Here is a 22,578-nt window from a genome sequence, read left to right on the forward strand (position 1 = left end):
GTGGGACGGTGTCTGGTTGGTGTGGTGAAGGGTTTTTGGGGAGTGGGAGGGTACCTGGTTGGGGTGGTGAAGGGGTTGTTGGGGAGTGGGAGGGTGTCTGGTTGGTGTGGTGAAGGGGTTGTTGGGGAGGGGGAGAGTGTCTGGTTGGTGTGGTGAAGGTGTTGTTGGGGAGTGGGAGGGTACCTGGTTGGTGTGGTGAAGGGGTTGTTGGGGAGTGGGAGGGTGTCTGTTTGGTGTGGTGAAGGGGTTGTTGGGGAGTGGGAGTGTATCTGGTTGGTGTGGTGAAGGGGTTTTTGGGGAGTGGGAGGGTGTCTGGTTGGTGTGGTGAAGGGGTTGTTGGGAAGTGGGAGGGTATCTGGTTGGTGTGGTGAAGGGGTTATTGGGGAATATGATGGTATCTCATTGGTGTGGTGAATGGGTGGTTTGGGAGTGGGAGAGTGTCTGGTTGGTGTGGTGAAGGGGTTATTGGCCAGTGGGAGGGTGTCGTTTTGGTGTGGTGAAGGGGTTGTTTGGGAATGTGAGGGTGTCTGGTTGGTGTGGTGATGGGGTTGTTGGGGAGGGGGAGGGTATCTGGTTGGTGTGGTGAAGGGGTTGTTGGGGAGTGGGAGGGTACCTGGTTGGTGTGGTGAAGGGGTTGTTAGGGAGTGGGAGGGTGTCTGGTTGGTGTGGTGAAGGGGTTGTTGGGGAGGGGTAGGGTGTCTGGTTGGTGTGGTGAAGGGGTTGTTGGGGAGGGGGAGAGTGTCTGGTTGGTGTGGTGAAGGTGTTGTTGGGGAGTGGGAGGGAACCTGGTTGGTGTGGTGAAGGGGTTGTTGGGAAGTGGGAGGGTATCTGGTTGGTGTGGTGAAGGGGTTATTGGGGAATATGATGGTATCTCATTGGGGTGGTGAATGGGTGGTTTGGGAGTAGGAGAGTGTCTGGTTGGTGTGGTGAAGGGGTTATTGGCCAGTGGGAGGGTGTCGTTTTGGTGTGGTGAAGGGGTTGTTGGGCAGTGGAAGGGTGTCTGGTTGGTGTGGTGAAGGGGTTGTTGGGGAGTGGGATGGTGTCTGGTTGGTGTGGTGAAGGGGTTGTTGGGGAGTGGGATGGTGTCTGGTTGGTGTGGTGAAGGGGTTATTGAGGAGTGTGAGGGTGTCTGGTTGGGGTGGTGAAGGGGTATTTGGGGAGTGGGAGGGTGTCTGTTTGGTGTGGTGAAGGGTTTGTTGGGGAGTGGGAGGGTGACTGGTTGGTGTGGTGAAGGGGTTGTTGGGGAGTGGGAGGGTATCTGGTTGGTGTGGTGAAGGGGTTGTTGGGGAATAGGAGCTGTCTGGTTGGTGTGATGAAGGGGTTGTTGGGGAGCGGGAGGGTGTCTGGTTGGTGTAATGAAGGGGTTGTTGGGGAGTGGGAGGGTGTCTGTTTGGTGTGGTGAAGGGGTTGTTGGGCAGTGGGAGGGTATCTGGTTGGTGTGATGAAGGAGTTGTTGGGGAGTGGGAGGGTATTTGGTTGGTGTGGTGAAGGGGTTGTTGGGGAGTGGGAGCTGTCTAATTGGTGTGGTGAACGGGTTGTTGTGAGTGGGAGGGTATCTGGTTGGAGTGGTGTAGGGGTCTTTGGGGAGTGGGAGCTGTCTAATGTGTGTGGTGAAGGGGCTGTTGGGGAGTGGGAGGGTATCTAATTGGTGTGGTGAAGAAGTTGGTGGGCAGTGGAAGGGTATCTGGTTGGTGTGGTGAAGGGGTTGTTGTGGAGTGGGAGGTGTCTGGTTGGTGTGGTGAAGGGGTTGTTGGGGAGTGGGAGGGTGTCTGGTTGGTGTGGTGAAGGGGTTGTTGGGGAGTGTGAGGGTGTCTGGTTGGGGTGGTGAAGGGGTATTTGGGGAGTGGGAGGGTGTCTGGTTGGTGTGGTGAAGGGTTTGTTGGGGAGTGGGAGGGTGACTGGTTGGTGTGGTGAAGGGGTTGTTGGGGAGTGGGAGGGTATCTGGTTGGTGTGGTGAAGGGGTTGTTGGGGAGTAGGAGCTGTCTGGTTGGTGTGGTGATGGGGTTGTTGGGGAGTGTGAGGGTGTCTGGTTGGTGTGGTGAAGGGGTTGTTGGGGAGTGGGAGGGTGTCTGTTTGGTGTGGTGAAGGGGTTGTTGGGGAGTGGGAGGGTATCTGGTGTGGTGAAGGGGTTGTTGGGGAGTGGGAGCTGTCTAATTGGTGTGGTGAAGGGGCTGTTGGGGAGTGGGAGGGTATCTGGTTGGTGTGGTGAAGTGGTTTTTGGGGAGTGGGAGCTGTCTAATTGGTGTGGTGAAGGGGTTGATGGGCAGTGGAAGGGTGTCTGGTTGGTGTGGTGAAGGGGTTGTTGGGGAATATGATGGTATCTCATTGGTGTGGTGAATGGGTGGTTTGGGAGCGGGAGAGTGTCTGGTTGGTGTGGTGAAGGGGTTATTGGCCAGTGGGAGGGTTTCGTTTTGGTGTGGTGAAGGGGTTGTTGGGCAGTGGAAGGGTGTCTGGTTGGTGTGGTGAAGGGGTTGTTGGGGAGTTGGAGGGTGTCTGGTTGGTGTGGTGAAGGGGTTGTTGGGGAGTGTGAGGGTGTCTGTTTGGGGTGGTGAAGGGGTATTTGGGCAGTGGTAGGGTGTCTGGTTGGTGTGGTGAAGGGTTTGTTGGGGAGTGGGAGGGTGACTGGTTGGTGTGGTGAAGGGGTTGTTGGGGAGTGGGAGGGTGTCTGGTTGGTGTGGTGAAGGGGTTGTTGGGGAGGGGGAGGGTGTCTGGTTGGTGTGGTGAAGGGGTTGTTGGGGAGGGGGACGGTGTCTGGTTGGTGTGGTGAAGGGGTTGCTGTGGAGTGGGAGGGTGTCTGGTTGGTGTGGAGAAGGGTTTTTGGGGAGTGGGAGGGTATCCGGTTGGGGTGGTGAAGGGGTTGTTGGGGAGTGGGAGGATGTCTGGTTGGTGTGGTGAAGGGGTTGTTGGGGAGTGGGAGGGTGTCTGGTTGGTGTGGTGAAGGGGTTGTTGGGGAGGGGGAGAGTGTCTGGTTGGTGTGGTGAAGGTGTTGTTGGGGAGTGGGAGGGTACCTGGTTGGTGTGGTGAAGGGGTTGTTGGGGAGTGGGAGGCTGTCTGTTTGGTGTGGTGAAGGGGTTGTTGGGGAGTGGGAGTGTATCTGGTTGGTGTGGTGAAGGGGTTTTTGGGGAGTGGGAGGGTGTCTGGTTGGTGTGGTGAAGGGGTTATTGGGGAATATGATGGTATCTCATTGGTGTGGTGAATGGGTGGTTTGGGAGTGGGAGGGTGTCTGGTTGGTGTGGTGAAGGGGTTATTGGCCAGTGGGAGGGTGTCGTTTTGGTGTGGTGAAGGGGTTGTTTGGGAATGTGAGGGTGTCTGGTTGGTGTGGTGATGGGGTTGTTGGGGAGGGGGAGGGTATCTGGTTGGTGTGGTGAAGGGGTTGTTGTGATGTGTAAGGATGTCTGGTTGGTGTGGTGAAGGGGTTGTTGTGCAGAGGACGGTATTTGGCTGGAGTGGTGAAGGGGTTGTTGGGGAGTGGGAGGGTATCTGGAAGGTGTGGTGAAGGGGTTGTTGGGAAGTGGGTGGGTATCTGGAAGGTGTGGTAAAGGGGTTGTTGGGGAGTGGGAGGGTATCTGGTTGGTGTGGTGAAGGGCTTGGTGGGGAGTGGGATCTGTTCGGTTGGTGTGGTGAAGGGGTTGTTGGGGAGAGCAAGTGTGTCTGGTTGGTGTGGTGAAGGGGTTGTTGGGGAGTGTGAGGGTGTCTGGTTGGGGTGGTGAAGGGGTTGTTGGGGAGTGGGAGGGTGACTGGTTGGTGTGGTGAAGGGGTTGTTGGGGAGTGGGAGGGTGTCTGGTTGGGGTTGTGAAGGGGTATTTGGGGAGTGGGAGGGTGTCTGGTTGGTGTGGTGAAGGGTTTGTTGGGGAGTGGGAGGGTGACTGGTTGGTGTGGTGAAGGGGTTGTTGGGGAGTGGGAGTGTGACTGGTTGGTGTGGTGAAGGGTTTATTGGGGAGTGGGAGGGTGACTGGTTGGTGTGGTGAAGGGGTTGTTGGGGAGTGGGTGCTGTCTAATTGGTGTGGTGAAGGGGTTGATGGGAAGTGGGAGGGTGACTGTTTGGTGTGGTGAAGGGGTTGTTGGGGAGTAGGAGCTGTCTGGTTGGTGTGGTGAAGGGGTTGTTGGGGAGTAGGAGCTGTCTGGTTGGTGTGGTGAAGGGGTTGTTGGGGAGTAGGAGCTGTCTGGTTGGTGTGGTGAAGGGGTTGTTGGGGAGTGGGATGGTGTCTGTTTGGTGTGGTGAAGGGGTTGTTGGGGAGTGGGAGCTGTCTAATTGGTGTGGTGAAGGCGTTGTTGTGAAGTGGGAGGGTATCTGGTTGGTGTGGTGAAGGGATTGTTGGGGAGTGGGAGGGTATCTGGTTGGTGTGGTGAAGGGGTTTTTGGGGAGTGGGAGCTGTCTAATTTGTGTGGTGAAGGGGTTGATGGGCAGTGGAAGGGTGTCTCGTTGGTGTGGTGAAGGGGTTGTTGGGGATTGGGAGGGTATCTGGTTGGTGTGGTGAAGTGGTTTTTGGGGAGTGGGAGCTGTCTAATTGGTGTGGTGAAGGGGTTGTTGGGCAGTGGAAGGGTGTCTGGTTGGTGTGGTGAAGGGGTTATTGGGGAATATGATGGTATCTAATTGGGGTGGTGAATGGGTGGTTTGGGAGTAGGAGAGTGTCTGGTTGGTGTGGTGAAGGGGTTATTGGCCAGTGGGAGGGTGTCGTTTTGGTGTGGTGAAGGGGTTGTTGGGCAGTGGAAGGGTGTCTGGTTGGTGTGGTGAAGGGGTTGTTGGGGAGTGGGATGGTGTCTGGTTGGTGTGGTGAAGGGGTTGTTGAGGAGTGTGAGGGTGTCTGGTTGGGGTGGTGAAGGGGTATTTGGGGAGTGAGAGGGTGTCTGTTTGGTGTGGTGAAGGGTTTGTTGGGGAGTGGGAGGGTATCTGGTTGGTGTGGTGAAGGGGTTGTTGGGGAATAGGAGCTGTCTGGTTGGTGTGATGAAGGGGTTGTTGGGGAGCGGGAGGGTGTCTGGTTGGTGTAATGAAGGGGTTGTTGGGGAGTGGGAGGGTGTCTGTTTGGTGTGGTGAAGGGGTTGTTGGGTACTGGGAGCTGTCTAATTGGTGTGGTGAAGGGGTGTTTGTGAAGTGGGTGGGTATCTGGTTGGTGTGATGAAGGGGTTGTTGTGCAGAGGGACGGTATTTGGCTGGAGTGGTGAAGGGGTTGTTGGGGAGTGGGAGCTGTCTAATTGGTGTGGTGAAGGGGTTGTTGGGGAGTGGGAGAGTGTCTGGTTGGTGTGGTGAAGGGGTTGTTGGGGAGTGGGAGGGTGTCTGGTTGGTGTGGTGAAGGGGTTGTTGGGGAGTGTGAGGGTGTCCGGTTGTTGTGGTGAAGGGGGTGTTGGAGAGTGGGAGGGTTTGTGGTTGGTGTTGTGAAGGGGTTGTTCAGGAGTGTGAGGGTGTCTGGTTGGGGTGGTGAAGGGGTATTTGGGGAGTGGGAGGGTGTCTGTTTGGTGTGGTGAAGGGTTTGTTGGGGAGTGGGAGGGTGACTGGTTGGTGTGGTGAAGGGGTTGTTGGGGAGTGGGAGGGTATCTGGTTGGTGTGGTGAAGGGGTTGTTGGGGAATAGGAGCTGTCTGGTTGGTGTGGTGAAGGGGTTGTTGGGGAGTGGGATGGTGTCTGGTTGGTGTGGTGAAGGGGTTGTTGGGGAGTGTGAGGGTGTCTGTTTGGGGTGGTGAAGGGGTATTTGGGCAGTGGTAGGGTGTCTGTTTGGTGTGGTGAAGGGTTTGTTGGGGAGTGGGAGGGTGACTGGTTGGTGTGGTGAAGGGGTTGTTGGGGAGTGGGAGGGTGTCTGGTTTGTGTGGTGAAGGGGTTGTTGGGGAGTGGGAGCTGTGTAACTGGTATGGTGAAGGGGTTGATGGGGAGTGGGAGGGTGTCTGGTTGGTGTGGTGAAGGGGTTGTTTGGGAGTGTGAGGGTGTCTGGTTGGTGTGGTGAAGGGGTTGTTGGGGAGTGGGAGGGTGTCTGGTTGGTGTGGTGAAGGGGTTGCTGTGGAGTGGGAGGGTGTCTGGTTTGTGTGGAGAAGGGTTTTTGGGGAGTGGGAGGGTATCCGGTTGGGGTGGTGAAGGGGTTGTTGGGGAGTGGGAGGATGTCTGGTTGGTGTGGTGAAGGGGTTGTTGGGGAGGGGGAGGGTGTCTGGTTGGTGTGGTGAAGGGGTTGTTGGGGAGGGGGAGAGTGTCTGGTTGGTGTGGTGAAGGTGTTGTTGGGGAGTGGGAGGGTACCTGGTTGGTGTGGTGAAGGGGTTGTTGGGGAGTGGGAGGGTGTCTGTTTGGTGTGGTGAAGGGGTTGTTGGGGAGTGGGAGTGTATCTGGTTGGTGTGGTGAAGGGGTTTTTGGGGAGTGGGAGGGTGTCTGGTTGGTGTGGTGAAGGGGTTATTGGGGAATATGATGGTATCTCATTGGTGTGGTGAATGGGTGGTTTGGGAGTGGGAGAGTGTCTGGTTGGTGTGGTGAAGGGGTTATTGGCCAGTGGGAGGGTGTCGTTTTGGTGTGGTGAAGGGGTTGTTTGGGAATGTGAGGGTGTCTGGTTGGTGTGGTGATGGGGTTGTTGGGGAGGGGGAGGGTATCTGGTTGGTGTGGTGAAGGGGTTGTTGTGATGTGTAAGGTTGTCTGGTTGGTGTGGTGAAGGGGTTGTTGTGCAGAGGACGGTATTTGGCTGGAGTGGTGAAGGGGTTGTTGGGGAGTGGGAGCTGTCTAATTGGTGTGGTGAAGGGGTTGTTGTGAAGTGGGAGGGTATCTGGTTGGTGTGGTGAAGGGATTGTCGGGGAGTGGGAGGGTGTCTGGTTGGTGTGGTGAAGGGGTTGTTGGGGAGTGGGTGGGTATCTGGAAGGTGTGGTGAAGGGGTTGTTGGGAAGTGGGTGGGTATCTGGAAGGTGTGGTAAAGGGGTTGTTGGGGAGTGGGAGGGTATCTGGTTGGTGTGGTGAAGGGATTGTCGGGGAGTGGGAGGGTGTCTGGTTGGTGTGGTGAAGGGGTTGTTGGGGAGTGGGTGGGTATCTGGAAGGTGTGGTGAAGGGGTTGTTGGGAAGTGGGTGGGTATCTGGAAGGTGTGGTAAAGGGGTTGTTGGGGAGTGGGAGGGTATCTGGTTGGTGTGGTGAAGGGCTTGTTGGGGAGTGGGAGGGTATCTGGTTGGTGTGGTGAAGGGGTTTTTGGGGAGTGGGAGCTGTCTAATTTGTGTGGTGAAGGGGTTGATGGGCAGTGGAAGGGTGTCTCGTTGGTGTGGTGAAGGGGTTGTTGGGGATTGGGAGGGTATCTGGTTGGTGTGGTGAAGGGGCTGTTGGGGAGTGGGAGCTGTCTAATTGGTGTGGTGAAGGGGTTGTTGGGCAGTGGAAGTGTGTCTGGTTGGTGTGGTGAAGGGGTTGTTGGGAAGTGGGAGGGTATCTGGTTGGTGTGGTGAAGGGGTTATTGGGGAATATGATGGTATCTCATTGGGGTGGTGAATGGGTGGTTTGGGAGTAGGAGAGTGTCTGGTTGGTGTGGTGAAGGGGTTATTGGCCAGTGGGAGGGTGTCGTTTTGGTGTGGTGAAGGGGTTGTTGGGCAGTGGAAGGGTGTCTGGTTGGTGTGGTGAAGGGGTTGTTGGGGAGTGGGATGGTGTCTGGTTGGTGTGGTGAAGGGGTTGTTGGGGAGTGGGATGGTGTCTGGTTGGTGTGGTGAAGGGGTTATTGAGGAGTGTGAGGGTGTCTGGTTGGGGTGGTGAAGGGGTATTTGGGGAGTGGGAGGGTGTCTGTTTGGTGTGGTGAAGGGTTTGTTGGGGAGTGGTAGGGTGACTGGTTGGTGTGGTGAAGGGGTTGTTGGGGAGTGGGAGGGTATCTGGTTGGTGTGGTGAAGGGGTTGTTGGGGAATAGGAGCTGTCTGGTTGGTGTGATGAAGGGGTTGTTGGGGAGCGGGAGGGTGTCTGGTTGGTGTAATGAAGGGGTTGTTGGGGAGTGGGAGGGTGTCTGTTTGGTGTGGTGAAGGAGTTGTTGGGCAGTGGGAGGGTATCTGGTTGGTGTGATGAAGGAGTTGTTGGGGAGTGGGAGGGTATTTGGTTGGTGTGGTGAAGGGGTTGTTGGGGAGTGGGAGCTGTCTAATTGGTGTGGTGAACGGGTTGTTGTGAGTGGGAGGGTATCTGGTTGGAGTGGTGTAGGGGTCTTTGGGGAGTGGGAGCTGTCTAATGTGTGTGGTGAAGGGGCTGTTGGGGAGTGGGAGGGTATCTAATTGGTGTGGTGAAGAAGTTGGTGGGCAGTGGAAGGGTATCTGGTTGGTGTGGTGAAGGGGTTGTTGTGGAGTGGGAGGTGTCTGGTTGGTGTGGTGAAGGGGTTGTTGGGGAGTGTGAGGGTGTCTGGTTGGGGTGGTGAAGGGGTATTTGGGGAGTGGGAGGGTGTCTGGTTGGTGTGGTGAAGGGTTTGTTGGGGAGTGGGAGGGTGACTGGTTGGTGTGGTGAAGGGGTTGTTGGGGAGTGGGAGGGTATTTGGTTGGTGTGGTGAAGGGGTTGTTGGGGAGTAGGAGCTGTCTGGTTGGTGTGGTGATGGGGTTGTTGGGGAGTGTGAGGGTGTCTGGTTGGTGTGGTGAAGGGGTTGTTGGGGAGTGGGAGGGTGTCTGTTTGGTGTGGTGAAGGGGTTGTTGGGGAGTGGGAGGGTATCTGGTGTGGTGAAGGGGTTGTTGGGGAGTGGGAGCTGTCTAATTGGTGTGGTGAAGGGGTTGTTGGGAGTGGGAGGGTATCTGGTTGGTGTGGTGAAGGGGTTTTTGGGGAGTGGGAGCTGTCTAATTGGTGTGGTGAAGGGGCTGTTGGGGAGTGGGAGGGTATCTGGTTGGTGTGGTGAAGTGGTTTTTGGGGAGTGGGAGCTGTCTAATTGGTGTGGTGAAGGGGTTGATGGGCAGTGGAAGGGTGTCTGGTTGGTGTGGTGAAGGGGTTGTTGGGGAATATGATGGTATCTCATTGGTGTGGTGAATGGGTGGTTTGGGAGCGGGAGAGTGTCTGGTTGGTGTGGTGAAGGGGTTATTGGCCAGTGGGAGGGTTTCGTTTTGGTGTGGTGAAGGGGTTGTTGGGCAGTGGAAGGGTGTCTGGTTGGTGTGGTGAAGGGGTTGTTGGGGAGTTGGAGGGTGTCTGGTTGGTGTGGTGAAGGGGTTGTTGGGGAGTGTGAGGGTGTCTGTTTGGGGTGGTGAAGGGGTATTTGGGCAGTGGTAGGGTGTCTGGTTGGTGTGGTGAAGGGTTTGTTGGGGAGTGGGAGGGTGTCTGGTTGGTGTGGTGAAGGGGTTGTTGGGGAGTGGGAGGGTGTCTGGTTGGTGTGGTGAAGGGGTTGTTGGGGAGGGGGAGGGTGTCTGGTTGGTGTGGTGAAGGGGTTGTTGGGGAGGGGGACGGTGTCTGGTTGGTGTGGTGAAGGGGTTGCTGTGGAGTGGGAGGGTGTCTGGTTGGTGTGGAGAAGGGTTTTTGGGGAGTGGGAGGGTATCCGGTTGGGGTGGTGAAGGGGTTGTTGGGGAGTGGGAGGATGTCTGGTTGGTGTGGTGAAGGGGTTGTTGGGGAGGGGGAGGGTGTCTGGTTGGTGTGGTGAAGGGGTTGTTGGGGAGGGGGAGAGTGTCTGGTTGGTGTGGTGAAGGTGTTGTTGGGGAGTGGGAGGGTACCTGGTTGGTGTGGTGAAGGGGTTGTTGGGGAGTGGGAGGGTGTCTGTTTGGTGTGGTGAAGGGGTTGTTGGGGAGTGGGAGTGTATCTGGTTGGTGTGGTGAAGGGGTTTTTGGGGAGTGGGAGGGTGTCTGGTTGGTGTGGTGAAGGGGTTATTGGGGAATATGATGGTATCTCATTGGTGTGGTGAATGGGTGGTTTGGGAGTGGGAGAGTGTCTGGTTGGTGTGGTGAAGGGGTTATTGGCCAGTGGGAGGGTGTCGTTTTGGTGTGGTGAAGGGGTTGTTTGGGAATGTGAGGGTGTCTGGTTGGTGTGGTGATGGGGTTGTTGGGGAGGGGGAGGGCATCTGGTTGGTGTGGTGAAGGGGTTGTTGTGATGTGTAAGGATGTCTGGTTGGTGTGGTGAAGGGGTTGTTGTGCAGAGGACGGTATTTGGCTGGAGTGGTGAAGGGGTTGTTGGGGAGTGGGAGGGTATCTGGAAGGTGTGGTAAAGGGGTTGTTGGGGAGTGGGAGGGTATCTGGTTGGTGTGGTGAAGGGCTTGGTGGGGAGTGGGATCTGTTCGGTTGGTGTGGTGAAGGGGTTGTTGGGGAGAGCAAGTGTGTCTGGTTGGTGTGGTGAAGGGGTTGTTGGGGAGTGTGAGGGTGTCTGGTTGGGGTGGTGAAGGGTTTGTTGGGGAGTGGGAGGGTGACTGGTTGGTGTGGTGAAGGGTTTGTTGGGGAGTGGGAGGGTGTCTGGTTGGGGTTGTGAAGGGGTATTTGGGGAGTGGGAGGGTGTCTGGTTGGTGTGGTGAAGGGTTTGTTGGGGAGTGGGAGGGTGACTGGTTGGTGTGGTGAAGGGGTTGTTGGGGAGTGGGAGGGTGACTGGTTGGTGTGGTGAAGGGGTTGTTGGGGAGTGGGAGTGTGACTGGTTGGTGTGGTGAAGGGTTTATTGGGGAGTGGGAGGGTGACTGGTTGGTGTGGTGAAGGGGTTGTTGGGGAGTGGGTGCTGTCTAATTGGTGTGGTGAAGGGGTTGATGGGAAGTGGGAGGGTGACTGTTTGGTGTGGTGAAGGGGTTGTTGGGGAGTAGGAGCTGTCTGGTTGGTGTGGTGAAGGGGTTGTTGGGGAGTAGGAGCTGTCTGGTTGGTGTGGTGAAGGGGTTGTTGGGGAGTAGGAGCTGTCTGGTTGGTGTGGTGAAGGGGTTGTTGGGGAGTGGGAGGGTATCTGGTTGGTGTGGTGAAGGGGTTGTTGGGGAGTAGGAGCTGTCTGGTTGGTGTGGTGAAGGGGTTGTTGGGGAGTGGGATGGTGTCTGTTTGGTGTGGTGAAGGGGTTGTTGGGGAGTGGGAGCTGTCTAATTGGTGTGGTGAAGGCGTTGTTGTGAAGTGGGAGGGTATCTGGTTGGTGTGGTGAAGGGATTGTTGGGGAGTGGGAGGGTATCTGGTTGGTGTGGTGAAGGGGTTTTTGGGGAGTGGGAGCTGTCTAATTTGTGTGGTGAAGGGGTTGATGGGCAGTGGAAGGGTGTCTCGTTGGTGTGGTGAAGGGGTTGTTGGGGATTGGGAGGGTATCTGGTTGGTGTGGTGAAGTGGTTTTTGGGGAGTGGGAGCTGTCTAATTGGTGTGGTGAAGGGGTTGTTGGGCAGTGGAAGGGTGTCTGGTTGGTGTGGTGAAGGGGTTGTTGGGAAGTGGGAGGGTATCTGGTTGGTGTGGTGAAGGGGTTATTGGGGAATATGATGGTATCTAATTGGGGTGGTGAATGGGTGGTTTGGGAGTAGGAGAGTGTCTGGTTGGTGTGGTGAAGGGGTTATTGGCCAGTGGGAGGGTGTCGTTTTGGTGTGGTGAAGGGGTTGTTGGGCAGTGGAAGGGTGTCTGGTTGGTGTGGTGAAGGGGTTGTTGGGGAGTGGGATGGTGTCTGGTTGGTGTGGTGAAGGGGTTGTTGGGGAGTGGGATGGTGTCTGGTTGGTGTGGTGAAGGGGTTGTTGGGGAGTGGGATGGTGTCTGGTTGGTGTTGTGAAGGGGTTGTTGAGGAGTGTGAGGGTGTCTGGTTGGGGTGGTGAAGGGGTATTTGGGGAGTGAGAGGGTGTCTGTTTGGTGTGGTGAAGGGTTTGGGAGTAGGAGAGTGTCTGGTTGGTGTGGTGAAGGGGTTATTGGCCAGTGGGAGGGTGTCGTTTTGGTGTGGTGAAGGGGTTGTTGGGCAGTGGAAGGGTGTCTGGTTGGTGTGGTGAAGGGGTTGTTGGGGAGTGGGATGGTGTCTGGTTGGTGTGGTGAAGGGGTTGTTGGGGAGTGGGATGGTGTCTGGTTGGTGTGGTGAAGGGGTTGTTGGGGAGTGGGATGGTGTCTGGTTGGTGTTGTGAAGGGGTTGTTGAGGAGTGTGAGGGTGTCTGGTTGGGGTGGTGAAGGGGTATTTGGGGAGTGAGAGGGTGTCTGTTTGGTGTGGTGAAGGGTTTGTTGGGGAGTGGGAGGGTATCTGGTTGGTGTGGTGAAGGGGTTGTTGGGGAGTAGGAGCTGTCTGGTTGGTGTGATGAAGGGGTTGTTGGGGAGCGGGAGGGTGTCTGGTTGGTGTAATGAAGGGGTTGTTGGGGAGTGGGAGGGTGTCTGTTTGGTGTGGTGAAGGGGTTGTTGGGTACTGGGAGCTGTCTAATTGGTGTGGTGAAGGGGTGTTTGTGAAGTGGGAGGGTGTCTGGTTGGTGTGATGAAGGGGTTGTTGTGCAGAGGGACGGTATTTGGCTGGAGTGGTGAAGGGGTTGTTGGGGAGTGGGAGCTGTCTAATTGGTGTGGTGAAGGGGTTGTTGGGGAGTGGGAGAGTGTCTGGTTGGTGTGGTGAAGGGGTTGTTGGGGAGTGGGAGGGTGTCTGGTTGGTGTGGTGAAGGGGTTGTTGGGGAGTGTGAGGGTGTCCGGTTGTTGTGGTGAAGGGGGTGTTGGAGAGTGGGAGGGTTTGTGGTTGGTGTTGTGAAGGGGTTGTTCAGGAGTGTGAGGGTGTCTGGTTGGGTGGTGAAGGGGTATTTGGGGAGTGGGAGGGTGTCTGTTTGGTGTGGTGAAGGGTTTGTTGGGGAGTGGGAGGGTGACTGGTTGGTGTGGTGAAGGGGTTGTTGGGGAGTGGGAGGGTATCTGGTTGGTGTGGTGAAGGGGTTGTTGGGGAATAGGAGCTGTCTGGTTGGTGTGGTGAAGGGGTTGTTGGGGAGTGTGAGGGTGTCTGTTTGGGGTGGTGAAGGGGTATTTGGGCAGTGGTAGGGTGACTGGTTGGTGTGGTGAAGGGGTTGTTGGGGAGTGGGAGGGTGTCTGGTTTGTGTGGTGAAGGGGTTGTTGGGGAGTGGGAGCTGTGTAACTGGTATGGTGAAGGGGTTGATGGGGAGTGGGAGGGTGTCTGGTTGGTGTGGTGAAGGGGTTGTTTGGGAGTGTGAGGGTGTCTGGTTGGTGTGGTGAAGGGGTTGTTGGGGAGGGGGACGGTGTCTGGTTGGTGTGGTGAAGGGGTTGCTGTGGAGTGGGAGGGTGTCTGGTTTGTGTGGAGAAGGGTTTTTGGGGAGTGGGAGGGTATCCGGTTGGGGTGGTGAAGGGGTTGTTGGGGAGTGGGAGGATGTCTGGTTGGTGTGGTGAAGGGGTTGTTGGGGAGGGGGAGGGTGTCTGGTTGGTGTGGTGAAGGGGTTGTTGGGGAGGGGGAGAGTGTCTGGTTGGTGTGGTGAAGGTGTTGTTGGGGAGTGGGAGGGTACCTGGTTGGTGTGGTGAAGGGGTTGTTGGGGAGTGGGAGGGTGTCTGTTTGGTGTGGTGAAGGGGTTGTTGGGGAGTGGGAGTGTATCTGGTTGGTGTGGTGAAGGGGTTTTTGGGGAGTGGGAGGGTGTCTGGTTGGTGTGGTGAAGGGGTTATTGGGGAATATGATGGTATCTCATTGGTGTGGTGAATGGGTGGTTTGGGAGTGGGAGAGTGTCTGGTTGGTGTGGTGAAGGGGTTATTGGCCAGTGGGAGGGTGTCGTTTTGGTGTGGTGAAGGGGTTGTTGGGCAGTGGAAGGGTGTCTGGTTGGTGTGGTGATGGGGTTGTTGGGGAGGGGGAGGGTATCTGGTTGGTGTGGTGAAGGGGTTGTTGTGATGTGTAAGGTTGTCTGGTTGGTGTGGTGAAGGGGTTGTTGTGCAGAGGACGGTATTTGGCTGGAGTGGTGAAGGGGTTGTTGGGGAGTGGGAGCTGTCTAATTGGTGTGGTGAAGGGATTGTCGGGGAGTGGGAGGGTGTCTGGTTGGTGTGGTGAAGGGGTTGTTGGGGAGTGGGTGGGTATCTGGAAGGTGTGGTGAAGGGGTTGTTGGGAAGTGGGTGGGTATCTGGAAGGTGTGGTAAAGGGGTTGTTGGGGAGTGGGAGGGTATCTGGTTGGTGTGGTGAAGGGATTGTCGGGGAGTGGGAGGGTGTCTGGTTGGTGTGGTGAAGGGGTTGTTGGGGAGTGGGTGGGTATCTGGAAGGTGTGGTGAAGGGGTTGTTGGGAAGTGGGTGGGTATCTGGAAGGTGTGGTAAAGGGGTTGTTGGGGAGTGGGAGGGTATCTGGTTGGTGTGGTGAAGGGCTTGTTGGGGAGTGGGAGGGTATCTGGTTGGTGTGGTGAAGGGGTTTTTGGGGAGTGGGAGCTGTCTAATTTGTGTGGTGAAGGGGTTGATGGGCAGTGGAAGGGTGTCTCGTTGGTGTGGTGAAGGGGTTGTTGGGGATTGGGAGGGTATCTGGTTGGTGTGGTGAAGGGGCTGTTGGGGAGTGGGAGCTGTCTAATTGGTGTGGTGAAGGGGTTGTTGGGCAGTGGAAGTGTGTCTGGTTGGTGTGGTGAAGGGGTTGTTGGGAAGTGGGAGGGTATCTGGTTGGTGTGGTGAAGGGGTTATTGGGGAATATGATGGTATCTCATTGGGGTGGTGAATGGGTGGTTTGGGAGTAGGAGAGTGTCTGGTTGGTGTGGTGAAGGGGTTATTGGCCAGTGGGAGGGTGTCGTTTTGGTGTGGTGAAGGGGTTGTTGGGCAGTGGAAGGGTGTCTGGTTGGTGTGGTGAAGGGGTTGTTGGGGAGTGGGATGGTGTCTGGTTGGTGTGGTGAAGGGGTTATTGAGGAGTGTGAGGGTGTCTGGTTGGGGTGGTGAAGGGGTATTTGGGGAGTGGGAGGGTGTCTGTTTGGTGTGGTGAAGGGTTTGTTGGGGAGTGGGAGGGTGACTGGTTGGTGTGGTGAAGGGGTTGTTGGGGAGTGGGAGGGTATCTGGTTGGTGTGGTGAAGGGGTTGTTGGGGAATAGGAGCTGTCTGGTTGGTGTGATGAAGGGGTTGTTGGGGAGCGGGAGGGTGTCTGGTTGGTGTAATGAAGGGGTTGTTGGGGAGTGGGAGGGTGTCTGTTTGGTGTGGTGAAGGGGTTGTTGGGTACTGGGAGCTGTCTAATTGGTGTGGTGAAGGGGTGTTTGTGAAGTGGGTGGGTATCTGGTTGGTGTGATGAAGGGGTTGTTGTGCAGAGGGACGGTATTTGGCTGGAGTGGTGAAGGGGTTGTTGGGGAGTGGGAGCTGTCTAATTGGTGTGGTGAAGGGGTTGTTGGGGAGTGGGAGAGTGTCTGGTTGGTGTGGTGAAGGGGTTGTTGGGGAGTGGGAGGGTGTCTGGTTGGTGTGGTGAAGGGGTTGTTGGGGAGTGTGAGGGTTTCCGGTTGTTGTGGTGAAGGGGTTGTTGGGGAGTGTGAGGGTTTCCGGTTGTTGTGGTGAAGGGGGTGTTGGAGAGTGGGAGGGTGTGTGGTTGGTGTGGTGAAGGGGTTTTTGGGTAGTGGGAGGGTGTCTGTTTGGTGTGGTGAAGGGTTTGTTGGGGAGTGGGAGGGTGACTGGTTGGTGTGGTGAAGGGGTTGTTGGGGAGTGGGAGGGTATCTGGTTGGTGTGGTGAAGGGTTTGTTGGGGAATAGGAGCTGTCTGGTTGGTGTGGTGAAGGGGTTGTTGGGGAGTGTGAGGGTGTCCGGTTGGTGTGGTGAAGGGGTTGTTGGGGAGTGTGAGGGTGTCCGGTTGGTGTGGTGAAGGGGTTGTTGGGGAGTGGGAGGGTTTCTGGTTGGTGTAGTGAAGGGTTTTTGGGGAGTGGGAGGGTATCCGGTTGGTGTGGGGAAGGGGTTTTTGAGCAGTGGGAGCTGTCCGGTTGGTGTGGTGAAGGGGTTGTTGGGGATTGGGAGGGTGTCTGGTTGGTGTGGTGAAGGGGTTGTTGGGGAGTGGGAGGGTATCTGGTTGTTGTGGTGTAGGGGTTTTTGGGGAGTGGGAGCTGTCTAATGTGTGTGGTGAAGGGGCTGTTGGGGAGTGGGAGCTGTCTAATTGGTGTGGTGAAGGGGTTGATGGGCAGTGGAAGGGTGTCTGGTTGGTGTGGTGAAGGGGTTGTTGGGGAGTGGGAGGGTATCTGGTTGTTGTGGTGTAGGGGTTTTTGGGGAGTGGGAGCTGTCTAATGTGTGTGGTGAAGGGGCTGTTGGGGAGTGGGAGCTGTCTAATTGGTGTGGTGAAGGGGTTTTTGTGAAGTGGGAGAGTATCTGGTTGGTGTGGTGAAGGGGTTGTTGGGGAGTGGGAGGGTGTCTGTTTGGTGTGGTGAAGGGGTTGTTGGGGAGTGGGAGGGTGTCTAATTGGTGTGGTGAAGGGGTTGTTGGGGAGTGTGGGGGTGTCCGGTTGGTGTGGAGAAGGGTTTATGGGGAGTGGGAGGGTATCTGGTTGGGGTGGTGAAAGGGTTGTTCAGGAGTGGGAGGGTGTCTGGTTGGTGTGGTGAAGAGGTTGTTGGGGAGTGGGAGGGTATCTGTTTGGTGTGGTAAAGGGGTTGTTGGGAAGTGGGTGGGTATCTGGAAGGTGTGGTGAAGGGGTTGTTGGGAAGTGGGTAGGTATCTGGAAGGTGTGGTGAAGGGGTTGTTGGGGAGTGGGAGGGTATCTGGTTGGTGTGGTGAAGGGGTTATTGGGGAATATGATGGTATCTCATTGGTGTGGTGAATGGGTGGTTTGGGAGTAGGAGAGTGTCTGGTTGGTGTGGTGAAGGGGTTATTGGCCAGTGGGAGGGTGTCGTTTTGGTGTGGTGAAGGGGTTGTTTGGGAATGTGAGGGTGTCTAGTTGATGTGGTGATGGGGTTGTTGGGGAGGGGGAGGGTATCTGGTTGGTGTGGTGAAGGGGTTGTTGTGATGTGTAAGGGTGTCTGGTTGGTGTGGTGAAGGGGTTGTTGTGCAGAGGGACGGTATTTGGCTGGAGTGGTGAAGGGGTTGTTGGGGAGTGGGAGAGTGTCTGGTTGGTGTGGTGAAGGGGTTGTTGGGGAGTGGGAGAGTGTCTGGTTGGTGTGGTGAAGGGGTTGTTGGGGAGTGGGAGGGTGTCTGGTTGGTGTGGTGAAGGGGTTGTTGGGGAGTGTGAGGGTGTCCGGTTGGTGTGGTGAAGGGGTTGTTGGAGAGTGGGAGGGTGTGTGGTTGGTGTGGTGAAGGGGTTGTTCAGGAGTGGGGAGGTGTCTGGTTGGTGGGGTGAAGGGTTTTTGGGGAGTGGGAGGGTATCCGGTTGGTGTGGTGAAGGGGTTGTTGGGGAGTGGGAGGGTTTCTGGTTGGTGTAGTGAAGGGTTTTTGGGGAGTGGGAGGGTATCCGGTTGGTGTGGGGAAGGGGTTGTTGAGCAGTGGGAGCTGTCCGGTTGGTGTGGTGAAGGGGTTGTTGGGGAGTGGGAGGGTATCTGGTTATTGTGGTGAAGGAGTTGTTGTGCAGAGGGACGGTATTTGGCTGGAGTGGTGAAGGGTTTATTGGGGAATGGGAGGGTTTCTGGTTGGTGTGGTGAAGGTATTGTTGTGGAGTGGGAGCGTGTCTCGTTGGCGTGGTGAAGGGGTTGTTGGGCAGTGTGAGGGTGTCTGGTTGGTGTGGTGAAGGAGTTGTTGGGATTGGGCGGGTGTGTGGTTGGTGTGGGTAAGGGGTTGTTGGGGAGTGGGAGATGTCCGGTTGGTGTGGTGAAGGGTTTGTTGGGGAGTGGGAGGGTATCTGGTTGGTGTGGTGAAGGGGTTGTTGGGGAGTGGGAGGGTATCTGGTTGGTGTGGTGAAGGGGTTGTTGGGGAGTGGGAGGGTATCTGTTTAGTGTGGTGAAGGGGTTGTTGGGAGTGGGAGCTGTCTGGTTGGTGTGGTGAAGGGGTTGTTGGGGAGTGGGAGGGTGTCTGTTTGGTGTGGTGAAGGGGTTGTTGGGGAGTGGGAGGGTATCTGGTTGGTGTGGTGAAGGGGTTGTTGGGGAGTGGGAGGGTATCTGTTTAGTGTGGTGAAGGGGTTGTTGGGAGTGGGAGCTGTCTGGTTGGTGTGGTGAAGGGGTTGTTGGGGAGTGGGAGGGTGTCTGTTTGGTGTGGTGAAGGGGTTGTTGGGGAGTGGGAGGGTGTAATGTCAGGGGAGAAGTGATTGCCAGATGTCCAAGGAATGTAAGAGATCAGGTGAGGGGGAAACTGGGAACTGAATGTTCAGTTGAGGGTCAGGGAATCAGTTTAATCACTATCCAGTTGTTAGACTCGGGTTTTAATTGACTGATATTTCTAGGGTAATTATGAACATTAAGAACTGTCCCTCAGAGTATCCAGGCCAATGTACGTTGAAATGTTCGATTCCATCCAGGATGTGGCCTTGGATGGGTATGTTGCTTAGATCGTAACAGAATTCAGGTGAGTTTGATTGATACAAAGACAGTGATGACAAAGTCGGTCACTGAAGCCCTATTCGCGAAGGAAGCCTGTTATCTTACCCTGGCGTGTGTGTGTCTGTGTGTGTGTGTGTGTGTGTATACGTGATTACAGTCTCAAACACCAATGTGGTCAACTCTTCACTGCCCTCTGAACTCCTCTCTCAGTTTGTAACTTTTCGTTTAGATTCCCTACAGTGTGGAACCAGGCCCTTTGACCCAACAAGTCCACCCCGACCCTCCGCAGGGTAACCCACCCCGAACCATTTCCCTACATTTAACCCCTGACTCATGCACCTAATTTACACATCCCTGAACACTGTGGGCAATTTAACGTGACCACTTCACCAAACCTGCACATCTCTGTGACTGTGGGAGGAAACCGGAGCACCCGGAGGAAACCCACCCATTCACGGGGAGAATGTGCAAACTCTACACGGACAGTTGGAGTTGACCGAGGGTGGAATCAAACCCGGGAACCTGGCGCCGTGAGGCAGCTGTGTTAACCACTGAGCCACCGTGTCACCTAAACCATTGGCTCAGAGAAAAGCCACCCCACCACCTTCTCACAGGGCAATGAGGGAGGTGCCAGGAATGTCAACACTGGCATTCTCAAATTACATCCGAGCGTCATTCCGAAACTATCGCACCGTAATCAATGGCTGCTTTTCACAGAGAGAGACTTCAATAAATGGACTGCAGGATTGGTCATGGCGGGAATCATGCTGAGTGTTTTCCTGGCTGGAATTCTCACCTTCCTGTGTTGTCAAAAGTAAGTGTGACTGCTTCATTTGATTTTACTCGAAATATTTGCTTCCATCTTTGTTCCTTTGGGGTGAGGACTTCTTCTGTAGGAAGGACTGAAGAATGGACTTAGGAGAGTGGGCAGGAGACTTAAGAGTGGGCAGGAGCCTCCGGCGACGGTCTGTGTCGTGTGCACACATTCTCACTGTGTTTGTGTGGGTTTCCTCCCTCAGTCCAAAGAGGTACAGATTTTGGTGAATTGGTCATGCTCAATTGTCCCATAGTTTTCAGGGATGTGTACGTTCGGTGCATTAGTCAGGGATAGATGAAGAATAATAGGGGAATAGGTCTGAGTGGGTTACTCTTTGGAGGGTCGGTGTGGACTTGCTGGGCCGAACGGCCTGTTTCCACACTGGAGGGATAGCCAGAGTGAGGGCCGGTCAGAGATAGTGGAAGGAATGTCCAGCTAGGGTCAGAGGAGGTAGGGGAGGTCCTTAATGAATACTTTGCTTCAATATTCAGTACTGAAGAAGGACCTTGACGTTTTTGAGGACAGCATAAAACAGACTGAGATGCTAGAACTGGTTTGATGTTAAGGAAGAGGATGTGCTCAAAAGTTTGAAAAATACAAGGATAGGTAAGTCCCCTGGTTCAGACTGGATATACCCCAGGTCACTACAGGAAGTGAGGGAAGAGATTGCTGCAACTTTGGTGATGATCTTTGCATCCTCACTGTCCGCTGGAGTAGTACCAGATGCTTAAAGGGTGGCAAATGTTATTCCCTTGTTCAAGAAAGGGAATAGGGATAACCCTGGGAATTACAGGCCAGCCTTACATCAGTACTGGGCAAAATATTGGAGGGGATTCTGAGAGACAGGATTTATGAATACTTGGAAAACCATAGAACATAGAAAAATACAGCGCAGTACAGGCCCTTCAGCCCTCGATGTTGCGCCAATCCAAGCCCACCTAACCTACACTAGCCCACTTTCCTCCATACGTCTATCCAATGCCCGTTTAAATGCCTATAAAGAGGGAGAGTCCACCACTATTACTGGCAGGGCATTCCATGAACTCACGACTTGCTGAGTAAAGAATCTACCCCTAACATCAGTCCTATACCTACCACCCCTTAATTTAAAGCCATGCCCCCTCTTAATATCTGATTCCATACATGGAAAAAGGTTCTCATGGTCAACCCTATCTAAACCCCTAATCATCTTGTATACCTCTATCAAGTCACCCCAAACCTTCTTTTCTCCAATGAAAACAGCCCCAAGTGCATCAGCCTTTCCTCATACGATCTTCCTACCATACCAGGCAACATCCTGGTAAACCTCCTCTGCACCCGTTCCAGTGCCTCCACATCCTTCCGATAGTATGGTGACCAAAACTGCACACAATACTCCAGATGCGGCCGCACCAGTCTTATACAACTGCAACAAGACCTCAGGACTCCGGAAGTCAATTCCTCTACCAATAAAAGCCAGCACGCCATATGCCTTTTTCACAGCACTATTTACCTGGGTGGCAACTGGGTGGCAAATGGGTGGCATCATAGTTTGATGAGAAAAAGTCAGTGTGGGTTTCTGAGGGGCAGGTCATGTCTCATTAGCCTTACTGAATTCTTTGAGGATGTTTCAAAATATGTTGATGATGTTAGAGCAGTGGATGTGATGTATATGGATTTTAGCAAGGCGTTTTATCAGGTTCTCCACGGTAGACTCATTCAGAAAGTAAGGAGGCATGGGATACTGGGAAATTTGGCTGTCTGGATTCAGAAATGGCTGGCCCATCGAAGACAGAGGGTTTTCCTTCGGGATCTGGTCGGGGACCTCTGCTCTTTGTGCTTTTTATAAATGACTTGGATGAGGAAGTGGACGGGTGGGTTAGTAAGTTTGCCGATGACACGAAAGTTGGTGGGGTAGTGGAGAGTGTGGAGGGCTGTTGGAGGTTGCAATGGGACATTGACAGGACGCAGAGCTGGGCTGAGAGTTCAATCTGGAAAAGTGTGAAGTGATTCATTTTGGAAGGTCGAATTTGAATGCAGATTATATAGTTAAAAGCAGGACTCTTGGCAGTGTGGAGGAACAAAGGGATTTTGACATCCATGTCCATAGATCCCTCAAAGTTGCCACCCAAGTTGATAAGGTTGTTAAGGCATATGGTGTATTGGCTGTCATTAAAAGGGGAATTGAGTTTAAGAGCCGCAAGGTTATGCTACAGCTCCATGGAGCCCTGGTTAGACCATACTTGGAATATTGTGTTCAGTTCTGGCTATTTCATTATAGGAAGGCTGTGGAAGCTTTAGAGAGGGTGTGGACAGCATGTCTTATGAAGAAAGGTTGAGGGAGCTAGAGCTTTCCTCATTGGAGCAAAGCAGAATGAGAGGTGACTTGATAGAGGTGTACAAGATGTTGAGAGGTATAGATAGAGTGGATAGTCAGAGACTTTTTCCAAAGGCAGAAATGGCTATCACAAGGGAGCATAATTTGAAGGTGATTGGAGGAATGTTTAGGGGAGATGTCAGAGGTAGGTGCTTTACACAGAGAGGGTGAGGGTGTGGAATGCACTGCCACCGGTGGTAGTAGAGTCAGACACATTAGGGACATTTAAACAACTCTTGGATAGGCACATGGACAATAGTAAAATGAAAGATATGTGGGATAGTCTGATGATAAAGTAGGATAAAAGGCCAGCACAACATAAGGGCCGAAGGGTCTGTACTGTGCTGCATTGGTCGATGTTCTATGACCAGCTATGAGTTGTGGTGATCTGGAACACCCTGCCTGATAGGGAGGTGAAGGCACCTTCGCCAGGACCTTGCAAATGTCTAACTGCGTCTGTGCTTGCCCTGACTCTCTGATATATAATAACCACACTGTGATATGGTATTATTGCAGGAGAAAGACAGTGACTGAGGAGACAGCTTCAAAGGTCAGTGACATCGCAGTGACCTACCCTCCAGATGCTGTGACACACCAGGTACAGAAACCGTTTACACTCCCTCCAAACCTTCAAGCTCTGCGTTTAGACAATACAACATGTTGCAACCGATAAACCCAAGGACTTTCCATCCGCCCACATTACCTTTTTGAAGCTGCCCAACAATGATGGAATTTTGTACAGGAGAGAGAGAGAGAGACAAAGAGAGAGAGAGAGAGAGAGAGAGAGATCGGTAAAGATCGAATCTGTCAAACCAGGGGTGAAATGGGTAACGTATCCCAGGTTCCCAGGCAGATGACACATGGATTGTTATCAAAGTAGGCAATGGCTCAGTGAGCAGCACTCGCACCTTCTCTTTCTCAGAGTCAAAGATTCATGGGGTTAGTAACAATTCCACAAATGAAACGTAACCTGACAACACCATCAGAGGGTCAGTACCGAGGAAGTGCTGCACTGTCAGCGGGTCAGTGTGGGGGGTGCTGACCCTGTTCTGTAGGGTCACTGGACTCAAAAACGTACACCGCTGTCTCAGCACAGATGCTGCCAGACATACTAAGTTTCTCCAGCAACATGTTTCGTTGTTGTTTCAGACTACCAGCAGCTGCAGTTCTCTGATTCGTTGTTCAAATGTTGGTTGATGTGAACGGTTTATTCCATAGCTGCCTATGGGATCGCACTGTGCATAAACTGCAGCTGCGCATC

At 54.5% G+C, this 22,578-nt stretch overlaps 1 protein-coding gene across 2 annotated transcripts in view; it reads left to right on the top strand.

Moving 5' to 3' along the window:
- Positions 1-22,578, top strand: part of LOC132833960 (myelin-associated glycoprotein-like) — a 53,385-nt gene that overhangs the window by 26,875 nt on the left and 3,932 nt on the right. For both annotated transcript variants that reach the window (XM_060852657.1, XM_060852660.1), the window contains 2 exons: positions 18,862-18,958; positions 21,834-21,915. In XM_060852657.1, coding sequence (XP_060708640.1) covers positions 18,862-18,958; positions 21,834-21,915 — 179 coding nt within the window. The remainder of the gene's footprint in view (positions 1-18,861; positions 18,959-21,833; positions 21,916-22,578) is intronic.

This window comes from Hemiscyllium ocellatum, chromosome 38, assembly GCF_020745735.1.
Source record: "Hemiscyllium ocellatum isolate sHemOce1 chromosome 38, sHemOce1.pat.X.cur, whole genome shotgun sequence".
Classification (NCBI taxonomy): Eukaryota; Metazoa; Chordata; class Chondrichthyes; order Orectolobiformes; family Hemiscylliidae; genus Hemiscyllium; species Hemiscyllium ocellatum.